General features: G+C 37.8%; 1 protein-coding gene across 12 annotated transcripts in view; it reads left to right on the top strand.

Moving 5' to 3' along the window:
• Synd (protein kinase C and casein kinase substrate in neurons protein Synd) overlaps positions 1-20,582 on the top strand; it is a 322,204-nt gene that overhangs the window by 250,081 nt on the left and 51,541 nt on the right. For 5 of the 12 annotated variants that reach the window (XM_071656541.1, XM_071656540.1, XM_071656539.1 and 2 more), the window contains 6 exons: positions 1,825-1,965; positions 2,302-2,458; positions 2,600-2,748; positions 6,953-7,144; positions 15,610-15,639; positions 19,862-19,876. In XM_071656541.1, the coding sequence (XP_071512642.1) occupies positions 1,909-1,965; positions 2,302-2,458; positions 2,600-2,748; positions 6,953-7,144; positions 15,610-15,639; positions 19,862-19,876 (600 nt within the window). In that variant the 5' untranslated portion in view covers positions 1,825-1,908. Of the gene's footprint in view, positions 1-1,824; positions 1,966-2,301; positions 2,459-2,599; positions 2,749-6,952; positions 7,145-15,609; positions 15,640-19,861; positions 19,877-20,582 lie in introns of those variants that run through there. The other 7 variants (XM_071656551.1, XM_071656545.1, XM_071656547.1 and 4 more) reach the window with 3 other exon arrangements.

The raw sequence follows: 20,582 nt of genomic DNA on the forward strand, positions 1-20,582 counted from the left end.
TTATCTGTCATGAGTCCTATTTCATGTACAAACTTACTGAGGCATGGTTATGCATACCCTCCTCCACTCGCTTCACTTGGGCCTAATCTGTCATTGAAATATATCAAGTGAATGCCAAAACCTCCAGCTTCCATGTACATGTGGACAGAACTTGATTCAAGATATTCAAGATGGATGTTTGTGTTTGAGCTCAACCACCACTTGCCGGGTTGATTCGTTTCACTGTCGGCTTCATTTGGACCCTCACTCGTCGTCACTGCCAGCGTCACTCACGCCTCACAGTTCACTGTCAGCATCACTGGTCGCTCATTGTTCATTGTCAGCATCACTATCCCATCCCACACGATTGTTTACATCCAGCATCATTTGTCCTACAGTGTTCACTGCCAACCCTCCACTGCCTCACTGTTTGTTTACTGCTAGCATAACTTTTGCCACTGCTCACTGTCAGCTTTTTTTTTTTTTTTTTGCTCTCTTGTTCACTGCCAGCATTACTCATGACACCCTTCAGTGCCAGTATCACTCATGCCTCTGTTCTCCAGCATCACTTGTCCCTCACTGTTCACTGAGCCAGCATCACTTATGCCTTACTGTTCATTGCCAGCTTCGCTTTCTGTTGCCACCATCACTCAAGCCTCACTGTTCTCTTTCAGCATCACTCATCCCTCTTTTTACTACAAACATCACTCACTCATGCTCCACTTTTCTCCATTAGAATCAGTCATCCCACACTGTTCATCCCAACAATCACTTGTGCCTCTGTTTACTACCTGCATTCTTCATGCCTCACTGTTCACTTGTGTCTTACTGTTTACTTCTCTCATCACTTGTGCCTCAGTAGTCAATGCCAATATCACTCGTCTCTCACTGTTCACTGTCAGGATCACTCGTCTCATACTGTTCACTGCCAGCATCACTCGTCTCTCGCTGTCCATTGCCAGCATCACTCGTCTCACCGTTCACTGCCAGCATCACTCGTCTCACTGTTCACTGCCAGCATCACTCGTCTCACACTGTTCACTGCCAGCATCACTCGTCTCTCACTGTTCACTGCCAGCATCACTTGTCTCTCACTGTTCACTGCCAGCATCACTTGTCTCACTGTTCACCGCCACCATCACTTGTGCCTTATTGTAAACTGCCAGTATCACTCAAGCTTCTGTTCTCCAGCATCACTTGTCCCTCACTGTTCACTGCCTGCATTACTTTTCCCTTATTGTTCTCTTCCTTTGTCACTAAGCCCTCACTAGTCACTGTCAGCATCACTTATGCCTCACTGTTCTCTATCTTCTCCATTTGTGTCTTAATTAGTCCTACCATCATCACATTAGCTTACATTCACTGCCAGCATCACTAGTCCCTCGCTGTTCACTGCTAGCATTGCTAGTCCCTCGCTGTTCACTGCCAGCATCTCTTATCCCACATTATTCACCATCATGATTCATCACTGACTCCTCCACTACATTTTCCACGAAAAAGATCTTGAAAGACCTGGTCCCTGATCTGCACTCAAAAATCATATTGGCAAGACAAGCACAGATGAGTACAGTAACAACTAGAATTTTAAGCTGCCATAATTAAAGTGCATGGTACTGCCTCTAAGTACTAGAAATATTTACCACCTAGTGATAAAAATTCTTGTTAACAATCAAGCTTGTCCTAGGTTGAGCTGTAGAGATGGAGGCAAGGCTTGAAAATTATGTGAGGTATACTGATGTGAATAGGAGACTTGGTGACGGTAATGGTTATGTATTAATGTTACCGTATACAGGTCATGTATGCTAGAATAATTACGTGTCGTCATTTGTGTGTTTTGTGTTTCAGGAGTGCATGAAGATCACCACAGCAGAATAGCAGTAGGAGGCAGAAAGGTGACAGCTCAGTAGGGGCGGCAACACCACTGGTACCATGTCACATCACAGTGATGAAAATGCCATTTATGCCACCTCAGACTCCTTCTGGGAAGTAAGTCATCTCCTGTTAACGCTAAATACTTTTTGTTGTATATATCAAATTTTTCTAGCTATGTACTGCTTCCAGTATTAGCAACATGATTCCTATTTTGAATGATCTTCTTGATTTGATGTACTACAGATAAATGAATATTAAACATTCAAGTTCCCACTTCATGTATGTTGAGATTCATATATTGAAACCCTTGATAAGGAAGAGAAGTTGTGCTAATTTTAAGTTTGATATGATAAATACTTTCTGTGTCCTGTAAATTCAATTTCCATCCCTGATTACTGTACCTTAGCAATATTTACTTTATCAAATGTTTGATACAAATGTGTTATGCAGGTGGGCAACTACAAACGAACAACAAAAAGAATTGAGGATGGAAATAGATTATGTGATGACCTTATGAAGTTAGTGTCAGAAAGAGCAGAAATTGAAAAAATATATGCGAAGAATCTTAAAGAATGGGCAAAAAAATGGAACAACATCATAGAGAAGGGTGAGTATGTAGTTTCAATCATGATTTCATGATTTTGTTGGTATGATATTATAGCTTTAGAAGGTTTTCAGTGCTATCAGTTTCATTGATGTTGAAGGAATTTACATTATTTTTATTGTACTACCGAAAATGCATCGTCAGGTCCTGAATATGGCACTACTGAGGCAGCATGGAAAGGTGTTTTGATGGAAGCAGAGCAGAGATGCGATCTTCACATGCGTGTCAAAGAAAACCTTATCAATGACGTCCATAGCAATGTCAAACAGTGGCAAAGGGATAATTTTCACAAGGTAAAAAAAAGTTGATAGATTTTTGTTATGTGTCAGTCAGTGTCAGCTGTTTATTTAGTAATCAGGCCTCAGAAAGTTGTTTTAGTAATCAGGTCTCAGAAAGTTGTCTGCAACACTAAAAAGATGAAAAGGTTGGACCATACATTATATCCTCCAAATACTGCAGCTATATTGATGGGATTAATCTCATGAGCACATTAAATGAGTACTGGCTTCCCTGATATAATAGGTAGTAAGGTCTTAGTGTTTCCACCCTTACCCACCCTGAACTCTCTCAAGGTTTCCATACACAATTTGCTCATGATTCTATTTTTCTATCTTACAGTTTTCATACTGCTTGTAGATATCTTAAGAACACACCCTGCTAAGTGAGAGAGAGCAGTTATTGTCTGTCATGTTCATGTATGAAGTTTTAGAACAGCCATGTTCACATCACATCCAAGAGACCCTCTTTGGCATGCCTATCAGTTAGTACATAATCCATTCATGCCTGCTTACCCTCTGCCCCTTTCACCCATATATACCTATATATGTCCCTGTTATTAAACCAGGTCTTTCCAATTGCCAGTCCTTTTGCAGCACGCAGCTACACAAGCTGTTCACCATTTTCATTCACAACACTGGGAACCCCATGCCTATCCCAAATTGTACCATCAACTGCCACATTACCCACTCACATGCAAATAACCCATCAGTAATACTTGATCTTTCACATCAAAATTGCAGGCACTCAGACAGCTCGTTCCAAAACAGTCACCTCACTGGGCCCCAAAATCTAGCTGATATCTACTCATTTCCCTTCCCTAGAAAATTCACACAAATGAGTTGTCATAGGCGTGGCTGAAGGATGACTGAAATTATCACTCACACCACCTCAGCCACCAGTCAGGCTCGATGCTTGGCCCTGAAAATGTGGAGTGAAACTCAGTGTGTACATATCCATCCAGAGGCCTTGCTCATTTCATGTAAATATCCATATGGAGCCATGAATGGTTTAAGTCAGGTTTCTCGCAAGTAACCAATGCTTTGGTGATTTGGTGATAAACTGTTCTGGAATCAAAAGAGATTGTTGTCAAGCTTTGCGATAGAATTACATCAACTCCATTGTTCATCCTCAGAGTTGTTACGGTTGCCTTGTTTATTCAGTCGCAAAAGAGACTACTTAAACCTAATGATTAAATCAGCTGAGACAAAGTTCTTTTTGGATATATTTCCATTCTAAGCATTGAAGTAATAGAGAAAGCTTAGGAGATGAAACTTGTTTTCACTTAAGTAAACAATATGAGAGTATGTGAATCAGTCCACTTAAAATTTTTGTGGGAGTATTGATGTTCCTCTCACAGAATCAAAGAGACAGAGCAGAAAGTTGAAACATGTCGTTCTTTATAAGGGAAAACAGGAGGTACAGAAGTTCCATAAAATCCTGAAGTCCAATAAAGAAAGAATGGGATTTCATGCCAAAGATAGACCTCATAGGGTCTCATATGCTCAGTAGCTCATTGCCAGTTAAGGGAAGGTTGAGGTATTTCTCGCAGGTGAAGCCAGAAAATGCTACGATTAAGAAAGTATGTCAGAGGCTTAGTTGTGGATTCTCCCACTCGCATGTCAACCTTTGACCCTCATACTAACAGACTGCTTAGCATCTGATGAACAAGAGGGTGATAAAAAGAGTGAAAGGAATTGAACACATTATTTTCCTTCCAATGGCTGAAAGAATTGATCATAAACTTGGATTCTTGACATCATAACTCTGAATAAATTTACCTTTGAAAAGGTAAAACAGGTTCTGCCTCAGCATAGACACCCAGGATGCAATGAGCATGTTTCCCTAGATGAAAAGTTTAGGAAGTACCTAGGTTTCCTGATAAAACACATGAGGTTACAACTTTACAGCCTTCCTGTGAACATATGAGGTTGCAACTTATAGCCATGCTGTTGGGGCTATGCCTAGTCCATTTTCACTCGTACAGTAAATACCATGAAATTACACAATAAGGTTTAGTACCATATAGATATTTTGGCATTTCTATACGATCTCCAAGAATTGGTATCTTCAGTTGAAGAATATTTGTCTGCCAGGATAAAACCTATTTCTTGTTTTAAGGGATTTTGTAGTACAATTAACCCTTGTTGATACCGAACCTAAAGACCATTTGGCTGTGAGATCAGTTGGGGACACTAGAAGGACAGATGAGTCGAGTCAACCTCAAGAAAATAATCATTCCCATTCTCTGTGTTTTTTGAGAGAGTCAGTCAGTTGAGAGCTGCATGATGACGGCCATTGGAGAAAATTGCTTTGCAGATACTGTGTCCCTTTAAATAGGATGTAATAAGATAGAAAAGCCTGCTTTTCAGTCACTACCCCTTATGCAGAGGAACGGGACACATTACTCCTTGTTCTGAGATCCTCAAGACACAGAAGTTCTTTCCTTAAGTTTTGATGAATTCCTCAGAAAAACGATGAGATTGCCATTTATTCATAGAGTACGTATACGGAGGCTCATAGGAAAACAAAGTCAGCTACCCATCATTTACAAGAACTGCTCATCTCATACTCTTAAGAGAAAATTATACCTAAGAGAATTGAGATAGAATTATCCATGTTTTGGACAACACAACAACAACAATACAGAGTTTGTTGAACCAGGAAAATTGTCACTCTTTTTCTCCTTTAAAGATGACTAAGTAGACTCTTTCTCCACCAGAGGAGAGGTTCATGTTTCAGCAAAATAACTTCAAGGGACTTGAAACAAGTGGGTGAATTCTCACCCTTAGTTGACTTCCCACAGTTGAGGTAGCTTTAGGCGAATAGGCATTTAAGTGGATATCCTCAGGACTACCTTCCCAAGTCAGCATGTTTATAATGAGAGTGCATGCTCTCCTTCAAGTCTTTTTTTCACCCATGAAAGATATTAGAACACATATCATAGCTGCTAGAAACAGAGGCTTAGATGTTCTGCATTTGGATTTTCTTTTATTAAATCTACATCAGGTACTTCATAAGCTTTGCATTAGATGATGCTAAATACATTAAAGCTTCTATGGCAAAACAATATTAATCAGCTTGGAAAGCTTTCCAAAATTTACTGGCATCATATTCTGAGGATGCTGTCATCTCCCTTCCCATCTTTTTTATTACAAGATTAAGGTAATAGATACTTTTGCTTTACCCCAGAAGTGTTCTTCAAGAGTCTTTTGCAGTGGAGTTTGGCACAGCTTTAATCCGAACTTTTGTATTTTTGTTTTAGATATTCATAAAACAACCCTAGGGTAGAGCTTTTCAACCCTCTGTGTGATTAGATAAGTCTTGAAAGTATTATAGTCCAATGGATTTAATTCACATCTTTTAGAAGAGCATATTTTACATATTTACTTGACTCACAGGATTTTCATTTGTATCGTTTCCAGATGATAAAATATCTCTGACTCCTTTTACCCCATTATTGTGTCCCAAAACATTCGTCCTCTCTTACAGTAGACTACCATATTGACCATTGTCGACCTTATTCAGATGTACTCTTTGTCATTCTTTTATATTGATACTTATTTTCATCATGAACACCAATTCATTCTTTTTATACTTAATTGTTTTTGCAAGTTCGGATTGGAGTGAAGTGATCTGATGGGCTTCGTGATCTTGCTTATCCTTCATATAAAAGTTCTTCCCTTTCACACAGAGTCATCTAAACTTCCTGTCTTTATATGTTTTCATTTTCTTTCCTATATTACTTGCTCTTTTAGGATTTTGTAACTCTTGAGCCATCTTTCAGCAATAGTATTTCATTATCCCTGCTATATCAGCCATTACCTCTCTCACTTCATCATAGTGATAAAGCTAAATGTTTTGAAGGACTGAACTCATCATTTATCCTTGAAACTTTTCACAACCCTAATTGTGATTTTGTGTATATATAGGCAGAGCTGTGTGAACATGAGATAGATTTCTCTTTTCTGTTTTATAATCTTGTGCTCTTGTCATTTTGCTTGAGATGTGGTTGTGTTGCTACTAACTCCTAACACTGTATCAGACACCTCACATTTTACTTCAGTGTAGAATACAACCATTTTTTCATAGATTCATGTTTCACTTGTGATTTATTTTGAAAGCAAATGTACTGCATTCATGTCATTTTATGAGTTATCTCAAATTAATTGAGGTATCATTTTTTTATAGTATACAGAATTTGTTTATCATACTTTTCAGTCTATGATGGGACAACTAAAGGAAAAAAAAGATATTGAAGACATGTTCAAAAAAGCACAGAAACCTTGGGCTAAGCTATTAGAAAAGGTGAACAAGAGTCGAGCTGACTATCACAATGCCTGCAAGAGTGAACGATCAGCACAGAATCAGGAAAGGAATGCTGGAGGAGATTCTTCACTCTCTCCCGACCAGGTAAAGTCCTGATTCTTAGTCCTTTGAAGCAAATCTTTTCATTTATGTTAGTTTAAATTTTCTAGAGCATGATTAAGGTGCCAAGTTGTTTTATGATGATTTATTCACTTTTAGAAATAGGTTTGGTAAAGTACCATGATTTGCTATATTTGCACTTGCTGTAGATTAGTATTTGAAAGAATCTTTATGCACTACCCAGGCATATATTTACTTTTTGTATCTGCATGTAGATGACACACCTGCTGCTTTTGGTCAGTTTTCATTTTATTTTTAGCTGTTGATGTATCTGTGAGAATCCTCTGGCCATACAAATGAAGTTGGGGTGAGAAGGCCTGGGAAGTAGTCAGTTGTTGTTTGCCAATGATACAACTCTGGTGGCTGATTTGAGTGAGAAACTGAATAAGCTGGTGACTAAGTTTGGAAAAGTGTATGAAAGGAGAAAGGCAAGAGTGCATGTGAATAAGAGCAATTTTTTTACGTTCATTAGGGTTGAGGGACAAGTTTATTGGGATGTAAGTGTTAATAGAAAAAAAATGGAGAAAGTTAAGTGTTTCTGATATCTGGGAGTGGACTTAGCAGCAATTGGAACCATGGAAGCAGAAGTAAGTCACAGGGTGGGGGAGGGAGCGAAGGTTTTTGGAGCGTTGAAGAATGTATGGAAGGAGAGAACATTATCTAGGAGAGCAAAAATGGGTATGTTTGAAGGAAAAGTAGTTCCAACAATATAATGTGGTTGCAAGGCTTGGGCTATACATAGGGATGTACAGAGGAGGGTGGATGTGTTGGAAATGAAATGTTTGAGGACAGTATGTGGTGTGAGGTGGTTTGATCGAGTAAGGAATGAAAGGGTAAGAGAGATATATGGAAATAAGAAAAAGAATGTGGTTGAGAGAGCAGAGGAGTATGTGTTGAAATGATTTGAACATATAGATAGAATGAGTGAGGAAAGATTGACAAAGAAGATATATGTGTTAGAAGTGGAGGGAACAAGGAGAAGCAGGAGACCAAACTGGAGGTGGAAGGATGGAGTGAAAAAGATTTTGAGCAATCGGGGTCTGAACATGCAGGAGGGTAAGAGACATGCAAGGAATAAAGTGCATTGGAATGGTGTGGTATACCGGGGTCAACTTGCTGTCAGTGAATTGAACCAGGGCACTTGAAATGTCTGGGGTAAACCATGGAAAGGTCTGTGAGGCCTGAATGTGGATAGGGAGCTGTGGTTTTGGTGCATTACACATGACAGCTAGAGACTGAGTGTGAATGAATGTGGCCTCTTTTGTCTGTTTTCCTGGCACTTCTTCGCTGATGTGGGGAGTAGCAATGCTGTTTCCTGTGGGGCAGGGTGGTGCCAGGAATGGATGAAGGCAAGCAAGTATGAATATGTACATGTGTATGTATGTATATGTCTGTGTATGTGTTTGTATATGTTGATATGTATATGTGCGTATATGTGTGTGTATGGGCATTTATGTGTATATAAGTGGATGGGCTATTCTTTGTCTGTCTCCTAGGGCTACCTCACTGACTCAGGAGATGACAATCAAGTATAATAAATGTAAAACATGTAATAATAATGATATTTTGAATTCATATTTTTTGTGATTTGATTTTGCACTTTGTCATGTCGATAAGAGTCAATAGAGATGCATGATAATTTCTTGTATCCATTTTTTTCCATATGTTTGAGTGAGGGTAGAAGTGCTTCCAAGTGGGAGTATACATATTTTAACTGAAATTATGTCTATCCAAGGTATCAGATTGGAAATAAGATTCACACATGAGAGAATTCACAGCTTTTTGCATTATATTAGAAAAAGGCATGTTTTGACAACAGCATCTATAGCTTGATGAGTTTGAAATACTAGGGTAAACCTATTTCATGACTAAGGTACTCTTTCTGTCACACATACATCTGTATGTCATTAAACGAGCACTATTAAACTAAGATAAAAGTTATCACGCATTTAGTTTTTGTTTTGTTAACAGTGATTCATTGACAGGTTGATCATATATTAACGTTTCCTGTGGTATAGTGTAACATGAGTGCATTGTCATGATGAAATGTTTCTCTCCCACTTATGAAATAGATATATTATCTGAGATAAAAAGTATATCAGGCATTTACTTCATAAGATGTTAAAGAATTTATTCACAGCTGTGTTGATCGCAGTAGGTAGGAGCATTAGGTAGAAGTAGTAGGAAGGAATGTTAGGTAAATGCAATATGTTGAAACATTGGATAGAGACATAAGATATTAGTAATTGGTAGGAACATTATGTAGGAGCCTCTGAAAACACTGTGTGAGAGTTGCCCTTTGCCAGTACCCTGTTAAGGGTGTGGCAGTAAAGGCTGAAAAGTGGCAACGGAGTTCACCAGTTCTGGAGACAATTTTGCCATGGTCCATCCTATGAGGTAGTTCCTAAAGAGAACAAGTGTCAGAGATGTAGATAGACAGACGATTGCATATTATGTTTTGAGTGATGTAGGTAGTGGTTGGTGAGCAGCCACCAACCAGAGAGGTATATTACCAGAAATGCCAGCCTTGGTATCGGGGAGGTTAGTGACAGCTGAGTAGTGAGTCAGCTCTTCAGTGGTTGTCAAGTTGTACTCCTATGACCTAAGTGGCTGTCTTTTCTTTCTGCCTCATCCACATATGTACTTCTATGACCCAAGCAGCTGTCTTTTCTTTCTGCCTTACCTACACTTGAACTACTAGGATTTTGTCTACAAAGATGCAATCTCTCTTTGTCACACATACCGCATGCATTTCATTCTTTGTGATTAGGTTTTTTTTGCAGTGAGGGCTATGTGTTATCCCAGCCTTTTGGCAAAATTGTAGGAGCAGGAGATAGAAGTAGTAGGTGGGACATCAGGTTAATAATGGATAGGAACTTTAGACTGGAGCATTAGGTAGAAGTAGTAGGTTGGAACATTAGGCAGAAACATTAGGTAGACACATAAAGTAGACGTAGGCATTAGGAAAATTAGGTAGGAGCCTCTGGAAATGCTGCATGATTAGACACTTTTGGCATGGACACCACCTTGAGGGAGTTCCTGAGGGGAACGGGTGTTAGAGATTTAGACATTGATAGAATAGTAATTTAACGAGTTTATTAGGCCATTGAATTACCAACTTTACAACTATGGTGATTCATGACACAACTGCATATGTGAGTCAAGGGCAAAAATGTGATTGGCCAAGGTAGAAGATTAGGCAGTTACATAACTCATGGATAAGTGAAGGGTTGAAGTGATGTAGACATGGGCAGGAAAATTTAGAACATTAATTGATGCTACCTAATGTTTCCTAAGACAAATATCATTTGATGTCATTGGTTGTGTGAAAGTTAAAGAGTGCTCCAATCAGTGTTACAGCAGAGATGTCAGTCATAGTAATAGATTTAGAATGAAAGGGACAACATGCTGGATTAAAGATTGGTTAAAGAGTAAAGATTTTGGAAGAAGCTGAATCTTCCAGAATTTGAGGATAAATGGAATGCAGAGATTTTATAAAATTAAAACATGGATAGAAAAATTAAAAACGATGCAAGTGCAGACCCTGGATAGAAATAGAATAAGAATATACAGGAAGAAGATAACCTTTCTCTGAGAAAGGCAAATAGATTTTTATGTAATAAGATCATGAATAGAGAAGTTGAAAAGTTATTCCACATGAATAAATGGAAAGTAAATACAGGACTCAGATGAAAAGTAGATAGGAGTATACAGAAAAAAGAAAGACTTTCTGAAAGGTGAATAGATATAAAAAGGATGTTTGTATGAGGAGTAAGAGTTCACTGGACAAGTCTAGTAAGCTGCTGGTAATTCAGGACGAAGTTTTTAAGAGATGGATGAAGTACTTCAAAGAAAGGACAGATTGCAGAGGATGGTGAAAGGAAGGAATGGAATTGGTATAAAGTGAGAGGAAGACATTACAAAGGTAGTGGAAGAAGCAAAAATACACCTGAAGAATGGAAAAGCCAAGGGTTTATACATCAAGTACGAGTTAGATGGTGAAGAAATGTGTTAATGATGTTAACAAAATTTCTGGAGTGTGTATGGAAGCATGTAAAGTGGTAGTGTGCTTAGCCCTTTATTGCTTCAGGCAGATATTTACGTGAACTGGAAAACACCTTAAGGTAGATATTTACATATAAGATTCCTACCATAATTTCAAGGCCGTATACTGAGCTTGGATGGTGACTGGAAGTGATTATTTCTCCTCAGAATCAGTCATCCTTTGTCCGTGTCATTGAGAGCATATTTGCGTGAGTTTTCTCAGAATGAAATTGGTTGGATCGTGGCTAGATATGGAAGACCAGGCAGATGGCTTTAAATCATTTGACGATGATGATCTGTCTTCAGATAGTGTGGAGAGTGATTTAATGGACATTGACTCTTTCAGTGTCATAAGGTGAATGAGATGAGGTAGGGAAAGGTTTTTTTAAGCAAAAATGGAAGCAGTGTTGCCAGTGCTTGCCTGACCTTGACAATACTGAGTGTGTCTGGTGCAGCTGGTAGTTTTATGAACTTTTCGTAGTTTTGCTGTTGTAAGATTAACAGTGAACGGCACTGATTATAACAGGGAAAGAATTATTATGTAGGATAAAACATGATGGTAGTCACTTATCAATATTTTATTGTAAATAGAATAAACAATAAAACAAGTCATTTGACACTCAGGTCTTACCCTCTCGCTTTTTATCACAATGTGCTGAAATATCTGTGATATTTCTGCATGTTAGTACAGCAAAAGTAGTGGATGAAAACTACCTCTAAAGTGCCATATTTTTATTATTATATGAATGTATTTGAAAATTTTAGGTTAAATGCATTTTTAAACAATGTGGGAAATGTGAATTTGAGTGTTGGAAAGTTAACTTAGTGGGACATTAAGAAGTTAATGACTGGATGATAGTAAATGCTCACTTGTATAAAGGTGAAGTGAGTAAAAATTAAAATTACTGCAATCATGAGAAAGGAACGAGTCTTAATAGGTTATCTATGGATTGAATGTGAGAACACGTTAAGGCTCAGTAATGCCATCCTGGTAATTTTATGTATTTATGGATCAGATATTACATGAGTTGGATGTGAGGTGGAATTGAACACTTTTGAACTGTAGTGGAACGAAATGGAAGTTACCCTAGGTGTATACAGTTGATACTGTTTTGTTTGGTAAATCAGAGGAGAGATTGGAAAAAGTATTTATTTTCTTTGATGATAATTGTAGGAAGAGAATGTTAAAAGTACATTTGATTAAAAGTAAGGTTTTTTGTCTTTGAAAAAGATGGGATGTCACAGTGTAATATTAGTTTGGATGAAGAGGAATTGAAAGCATTGGATAAGGTCATATATCCGTGAGTGAAGTTCTGCAAGAATGGCAGTGGAAAAGCTAAGTGGAGAGTAATTGTATGAGGGAGAAAATTGAATGTGTGCTGAAGATTATGGTGAATAGAAAAATTTTAATTGTAGTATGTGCAAATCTTGCTTAAGGAATTGATTTTCCTAATTTTGATATATTGATGTGAAATTCAAGTTTATGTAGGTCATGGTGAAATAAGATAAGAGCAGTTTATGTGGATGATTTAGGTTATATAGATTACACATCAGAGAATATGAAAATGATATGTGAAGAAATTGGAAAGGCACATAAATGAAACTCCTGTAACATGATATGATCATTGATATTGCATTCCTGATAAAGATTTAGATGATAAGATACACATTAGTATGATTGGAGTGTAAGAAGAGTTAGACCTTAGAAGAGATAAGACTTGTAAAAGTGATTAGTTAGGGGAGATATATTTCAGATGGTGTCAGGGGAATGATATTTGATTGGGGCCAGTGGAACTATTCTGTGTGTAAAAAGATGTTATGAATGGAGACTGTTGTAATTTGGCAAATGGACTGTGTATGTAAAGTGAAAAATGAGAAGTCCTTGTGGAAGTTCATGTGTCAATTTAACATTCAGGACACGTTTTACTTTAGGATATGTGTGACTAGAGTGTGAGATTCTGTGCTTTTGATTCATCTCATGTAACTAGGGATGGCATTAAGGCAAATAGACTGAATTCGCACAAAATGAACAGATCTTTTTCTTAACCTAATAATGTACTGTTTGCCTCAAATTTCAAATGTTCAAGTAATTTGCTTTTGTATCCTTCAGGGATAGTTCTTACATACAAAAAAGATTCCTTATGAATTTTTATGTGCTGTATCATTGTTCATTTTCAGTAATCACTTACTTTGAAACTCTTGAGCAAGATCTGCACATTTGATAATGTTTGCATACTTGTTGATTATATATTAGTAACTGCAAAAGCTATCCCAGTACGTCATTAGTGTGAGATTCTTACTCTCTGTACCAAACAAATATAACAGCAACCTCTTACTTTCTGTAACATGAGGTTCAAGATATGAAGCCATTATTCAAAAACAGAAGAATATTTAACATTGAGTGGCCTGCTCATTACTAAAAAGCCCTTATCATATAATTTCCAGTGTGCGTATTGTGGGTTGTGATTTTTAAACAAATTGGTGTACTGAGGCCATGTTGATATTCTACATTTACCCTCTAATGATATAGAGACATACAATTAAGTCAGAAGTGCCTCACCTATGTTGCAAAGTTGGATAATTATGTACATCAGAAGTATAGCTTCATTATTGGACTTACAGTAAGAACTAGATAAGTATGAAAGTAAATGATTTAGTATTAGTATCCTGTATGTAGCATTTATGGATCTGGAGAAGGCATATGATAGAGTTGATAGAGATGCTCTGTGGAAGGTATTAAGAATATATGGTGTGGGAGGAAAGTTGTTAGAAGCAGTGAAAAGTTTTTATCGAGGATGTAAGGCATGTGTACGTGTAGGAAGAGAGGAAAGTGATTGGTTCTCAGTGAATGTAGGTTTGCGGCAGGGGTGTGTGATGTCTCCATGGTTGTTTAATTTGTTTATGGATGGGGTTGTTAGGGAGGTAAATGCAAGAGTTTTGGAAAGAGGGGCAAGTATGAAGTCTGTTGGGGATGAGAGAGCTTTGGAAGTGAGTCAGTTGTTGTTCGCTGATGATACAGCGCTGGTGACTGATTCATGTGAGAAACTGCAGAAGCTGGTGACTGAGTTTGGTAAAGTGTGTGGAAGAAGAAAGTTAAGTGTAAATGTGAATAAGAGCAAGGTTATTAGGTACAGTAGGGTTGAGGGTCAAGTCAATTGGGAGGTGAGTTTGAATGGAGAAAAACTGGAGGAAGTGAAGTGTTTTAGATATCTGGGAGTGGATCTGGCAGCGGATGGAACCATGGAAGCGGAAGTGGATCATAGGGTGGGGGAGGGGGCGAAAATTCTGGGGGCCTTGAAGAATGTGTGGAAGTCGAGAACATTATCTCGGAAAGCAAAAATGGGTATGTTTGAAGGAATAGTGGTTCCAACAATGTTGTATGGTTGCGAGGCGTGGGCTATGGATAGAGTTGTGCGCAGGAGGATGGATGTGCTGGAAATGAGATGTTTGAGGACAATGTGTGGTGTGAGGTGGTTTGATCGAGTGAGTAACGTAAGGGTAAGAGAGATGTGTGGAAATAAAAAGAGCGTGGTTGAGAGAGCAGAAGAGGGTGTTTTGAAGTGGTTTGGGCACATGGAGAGAATGAGTGAGGAAAGATTGACCAAGAGGATATATGTGTCGGAGGTGGAGGGAACGAGGAGAAGAGGGAGACCAAATTGGAGGTGGAAAGATGGAGTGAAAAAGATTTTGTGTGATCGGGGCCTGAACATGCAGGAGGGTGAAAGGAGGGCAAGGAATAGAGTGAATTGGATCGATGTGGTATACCGGGGTTGACGTGCTGTCAGTGGATTGAATCAAGGCATGTGAAGCGTCTGGGGTAAACCATGGAAAGCTGTGTAGGTATGTATATTTGCGTGTGTGGACGTATGTATATACATGTGTATGGGGGGGGTTGGGCCATTTCTTTCGTCTGTTTCCTTGCGCTACCTCGCAAACGCGGGAGACAGCGACAAAGTATAATAAAAAAAAAAAAAATCCTGTATTTAATAACATTGTTTTACTTAGTGATTGAAATGTCCACTCTGAAAGTTGTTGACTAGAGCAGCCACTGCTTGGGCTTTGTGTGTTGCACCTGGTGTATTAATGGGGGTATAACTACTAGTGGTATGGTACTTGGTAAGTCGGCATTTGATTAGTCAGTCTTAGACATATGACCTTTGAACAGAGAGAGTCTGGCAGCCAGTGTATTTAGGGATGGGCAGGCACTTTGAGTCAGTAGTTTGGTTTGCATTTGATTGTCCAAGTGTCTCACTGATAATGTGGTAAAGGTATTTATATTTCCTGCCTATCTTGATTTAGAAATTAATTAGATAAGTTTCACATTTTAAACTGATTTTTTTTATGGTGCTATAGATTTAGTTTCACATGTTATCTTTGCATTTGTTTCTTCTGTGTTTTTGTTTCAGGAACATAGGAAAAACAACATAGTAATTATGGTAGGCCTTAATGTGGAGCTTCTCCTAGTGAGTTCGTTCTGATCCCTAAGTCCTTGTCTTATTGACCGATAATACCACTGACTTGTCATAAAAACATGTTAGTGAATAAATCCATAACAAGATGCTGTTGATTTTTAAATAGATCACAAGATGTATCTCCACTTTGCCACTTTAACCCTCTGAATCTAATAAATGTTGTGAGTAAAGATGCCTGTGCATGATCGCGAAACAATTATTTGGGTTTTGTTTTGTGCATCATCCTGCTTATACTTGTGTTATTTTTTTCATTAATGAGTTCAGTACTAATCAGTGTGGCTCCTGTGTGAAAAATCTTTTTGTTTTGCAATCTGTTCTTCAGTCGCCAGTGTTTCATTGCATTGTATACATATATTGTTTCTCCTTTAATTTTCCATTATTTCTTGTTTAGTATGAGATACAGAGGACCCATATGTGATGTTTACTATTCAGGCATATTTGACACTGAAGATAAGATTCACTTCATTAAAGATGTTTTTGTGCTTTTTCTTTCTAATCACATTATTATATTTTTCTGGATATATTTGCATGCCTGACAAATTTCTGATTATTTTTGTCTTGTTTTGTCTTCAACAGAGATTCCAGTTGGTAAGTTGAGTACTATGCATTATTATAATGTTGAATGCTAGAACTGCTAATAATGTAGAATTTAGATTTTATATTCTAGTTGATAAGGTAATTTCTGTAAGCACTGATTTCAGCATTTTGTTTTCACCATACATGACTAGAGTATACTATAATGATATTGATATCCAGAGTAAATTTATCAGAGTTCCAAAAAATGAAAGTATATTCATTGTAGTTCAATTGCACATTTATGACAAAGTAGAGTAAATTTTGTTTGATATATAGGTAATGTGTGAAGAGATCTTGCATTTTGAGTTTTGGCTTTTTCACATATTGAAAACTAATTAGCACACGATACGACAGTGCTTTAATTTAGAGGACCAATGTGTTGATATTTTTGCCTTGTTTTCTGCATTCAGCAGGGCTAGAAGAAAACAGGCGTGCAGTCTTGTCTAGTCAAACACCTGGACCCTAATACTCCCCAACAACCATATGATACTGGCCAGCCAGCTTGATAGTTATCAAGTTATTTTTTTCATTAATAATCAACTTTTAGCATGAACAGTATATCAGAAAAGTCTGTCATGCCAGATTGAACGTCTCATTTTATTGCAAAGAAAAGCACTGTACTTTTGCAAGCTGTAAAACAGTAAGAGTGGTATTTCACACATTTTTCGCATGGTTTATCATGTGTATTGGATAGTCCAACCTTATACTTTCTAAATGAAACTTCTGAAGCGTGGTTATGTACTGCTAGTCTGTTAGTATTTGTTGATTCAGAGAAGCTTCTAGAGCTGATGTGGTCTTTGAAATTTTCATTAGCATCTAGCATAGTATTTGAGGTTATGAGCTATATCCTAACTGTTCTTCAGACATAAGTTTGAAAATCTTCTATATAGGTTGACTTAACAGTGAAGCATATATGTACCCAACCATCAGACTTGCTGTTATCTTCACATGGGTTAGTGTCACCTGTATAATTGGTTATGTTGTGAGTGTTCAGTGAGGTTGTATCATCATTAGCGGACAAAAATGAATATAGTGTCTTTCAAGAAATTCTCTCTATCCAGAGGAGTCCATATATTGTAGCACTGCTTGTAGCTGCAGGAGCCCCATGAAAAAAATCCTGGGCTTATGAAATTTAGTTTAGAGTTCTTTTTATGTGTCATGAGAACTGAGGATGAATTATTCTTTTCTCTACCTGGAACAAATGTCATTACCTGGAGTGTACCAGATTGCCAGTCATAATTTAAGTGCTTAAATACTTTTGTTTTTTTGCCAGTAATCAATTTTTTTGGTAACGTGTTGCATACTAAGCTGTACAACAAAATCCTATTTTTTTTAACAGTGGGCTTTATCAGTGAGTTAGAGAGAGAGAGAGTTGCAGGAGTGTTACTTTCCCAAGTAAGGAAAGGGGGAACATGTACATCAAATAATGAAATCTGAGACTCTGAACTCTACAGGGTAGAGTTGTGTATATTTCCTGCAAAGTTGTTGTCAGTGGATATAAGTTTCTGGGTAGTCAGTCTGCAGATATGTATAACATGTATACCTATCCCTTGCTTTATGGAGAGATTATGGCTGGTAGTAGTCGGTTGAGAGCCACCTGGGTATTGGGAAGGTTAGTGACAGCTGCATGGTGACCCAGCACTTCATTGGTTATCAAGTTGCACTCCTCTGACCCAGGTAGCTGTCTTTTCTTTCTGCCTCACCCACATGTGGACTCCTGGCATTGTCCACAACCATAGAATCTCTTCTTGTCACACATAATTCACTCTAGATTTTCCTGTGGTGAGTGCTGGGTGCTAGCCCTGCCCTTCGGCAAAATGGTAAGAGCAGTAGAGAGAAGTAGTAGGTAAGAACATTTAGGTAGAAGTGTTAGGTAAAAACATAAGGTGGACGTAGTCAGTAGGAACATTAGGTAGGAGCCTTTGCAAACACTGTTAGACTTTCCCTCTGCCAGTGACCTGCAGTAAAGGCTAAGAAGCAGAACTGGAGTCCACTAGATACGGAGACTATTGCCATGGCCACCCCCATGAGGAGTTCCAGAAAGGAACAGGCATCAGAGCTATAGATAGATAGATATGTTCTGAGAAAGCCTAACACAAAGAGAAATCATATATTGTGAACCCATAAACATGCTGAGAAAAACAGGATGTGTGCAGCAGCTTCAAGGTCATTAGTGGGAGATTCTCCCATTACCATCATGTTATGTTTCTTTTGATGTCGAAAAAAACTTATCAAGCCATCTCTACTTGCTTGAAATGGCTCAACTACATTGTCTTCTTTACGTAATTGCTCATAAATATTCAGAGCGTTAGACCAGCAGCTTTTCTCTCTTTTCTTAACCTGTTTGTATAATGAGAGCATTTCATCCATCTTCTCCATAAGTGGATTTCTAACCCTTGTGGTTACCTTGGAAGACAGTGCAGTAGAGTGGACTATAGCAATTTGAACTTTCTCTACATTCTTTATTATGTTGCGGATTGTAGATTCACCCCAGGTGTACACGCACCCAAGCTCCCTCACTGGCCTCACCAAATAATTAGATTTCTAGCTTTGTTTCTAAGGTCAGAGTGGTTCTCTTTCATTTCAACTGCCTGTACCGTTGTAATAGAAGATATTGCTGGATGTCCAAATGCCATATTAACACACACAAACACAGACAGTCGCAGGAATATCACATTAGCAGTATGCCCAGATTACACAAGTAGCATCTCCTTTTCCATGCATTGCTTAACATATGATAAAGTATGTTTCCTTCATCCTTTGTGAAGTGTTAAGACTTTATTTTGGGTTAATGACATGTGATGCTTAGGTAACTTTCATTAACCACCAGTCCACTCTTGTATAGGTTGCTGGTTGACTTTGTTTCTTCTGTTCCCAGTGGGTTTACGGCAGTTGAGTATTGGTTGATTTTAGTTAAAAAGGTAATAGGAGACTTGTATGACTAACTTAATTGTTGAGAGTCATCATTGGCTGACCCAGCAGAAAATGGTTGTTGAGGAGCAGAATCCTCTTGAATTCATAATTTGGTTTTCCGCCTCAGGATTCAGCTGCTTTGTCTGGATGACACTGCAGTCATGTCCTTTAAGCGTACAATGTTAGAGTGCAGAAATCAGTCTCTATGTAACATTCATGTATATTATATATATATATATATATATATGATATATATGTGCCCTTTTTTATGCTTTCATTCCTTTTAAGATTTTTTTTTTCAAATGTAGAAAAAATTATTCCAAATCATCTTTATAAAGTTATTTATATATGAATATTGAGTATCTACAGCACCATGTTTTATGATCACTGCTTTTTATCATTTCATTTTCCTGAAATGGAGGGAAAACAGATCCCAAGTACTTAGGTCATGAAAGTTGTTTTTTCCAAGAATGTATATGATCCTGATTCTCTTCATGCCATTGCAGTTTATTCTGAAAACGATAATTAAACATACTTTCTAGATATCAGAATCTTGTTTGAAAGTGCCACAACTCATACAAACTGCTCTCTTCACACATATTCAGAAAATGTGCTGTAGTAAGTACAGTAAAATGCAGAAACTTTATGTTAACTCTAGAATAAATTACTTTTCTTTTTTCCCCACTGGTGTGAACAGCAAAGCAGTATGAAGGTATGAGTGAAGTGCCAGGAGTGAGTGGATGAACCCTCACTGTCTGAATTAGTTTTTCTTTTTCTCATGCTCACTCTAGTCATACGGACACTTGGGCCTGAATTCTGAGAGGATCTGAGAGAGGTGAATTACTTGTGATGCCTCAGTCTGAAATATATGCTTTTTTATATAGTCAAAAGGGATGTTATATCCTGCAAAGGAAAGAAAATTGAAATTATAGACTTCCATTTATATGTTTTTTGGAATTCTGGCCTCGGTAAGATGCTTCATCCATTGCAATAACCTTGACATGTAGTGGCTGGACCTGTATTTGAATAAGATAGATTTGTGTAGAAACAGCATTGGAAGATTTTATTTTACTTCATATCCTCTTTGTTGAATCAGGGACATCGTTATACTCTTTCTGAATTTTCTGCCACTGGACAAAAATTACTGGTCGCAGAAAGTTTTAACCTTATGGCCTTCTATTTATCAGTACCCTGATACTGCCTGATTCATTTAGTCCCATATCTGTCTGCCTGAGAAATTTGATTCTGACTTTTTTTTAAGTTCACAATGATACTATTCTTTGTATATACCAACCAGCCACAATCTATCTTTTACAATCAAAATTCAGAACATATAATTCTGAATGAATAGCAGGGTAGTATTATTAGTTCTTTAGTTATGAATTATAGGCTCAGTCACATGCTTAAAAGACCTTGAC

The sequence above is a fragment of the Panulirus ornatus genome, chromosome 63 (genome assembly GCF_036320965.1).
Source record: "Panulirus ornatus isolate Po-2019 chromosome 63, ASM3632096v1, whole genome shotgun sequence".
Lineage (NCBI taxonomy): Eukaryota > Metazoa > Arthropoda > Malacostraca > Decapoda > Palinuridae > Panulirus > Panulirus ornatus.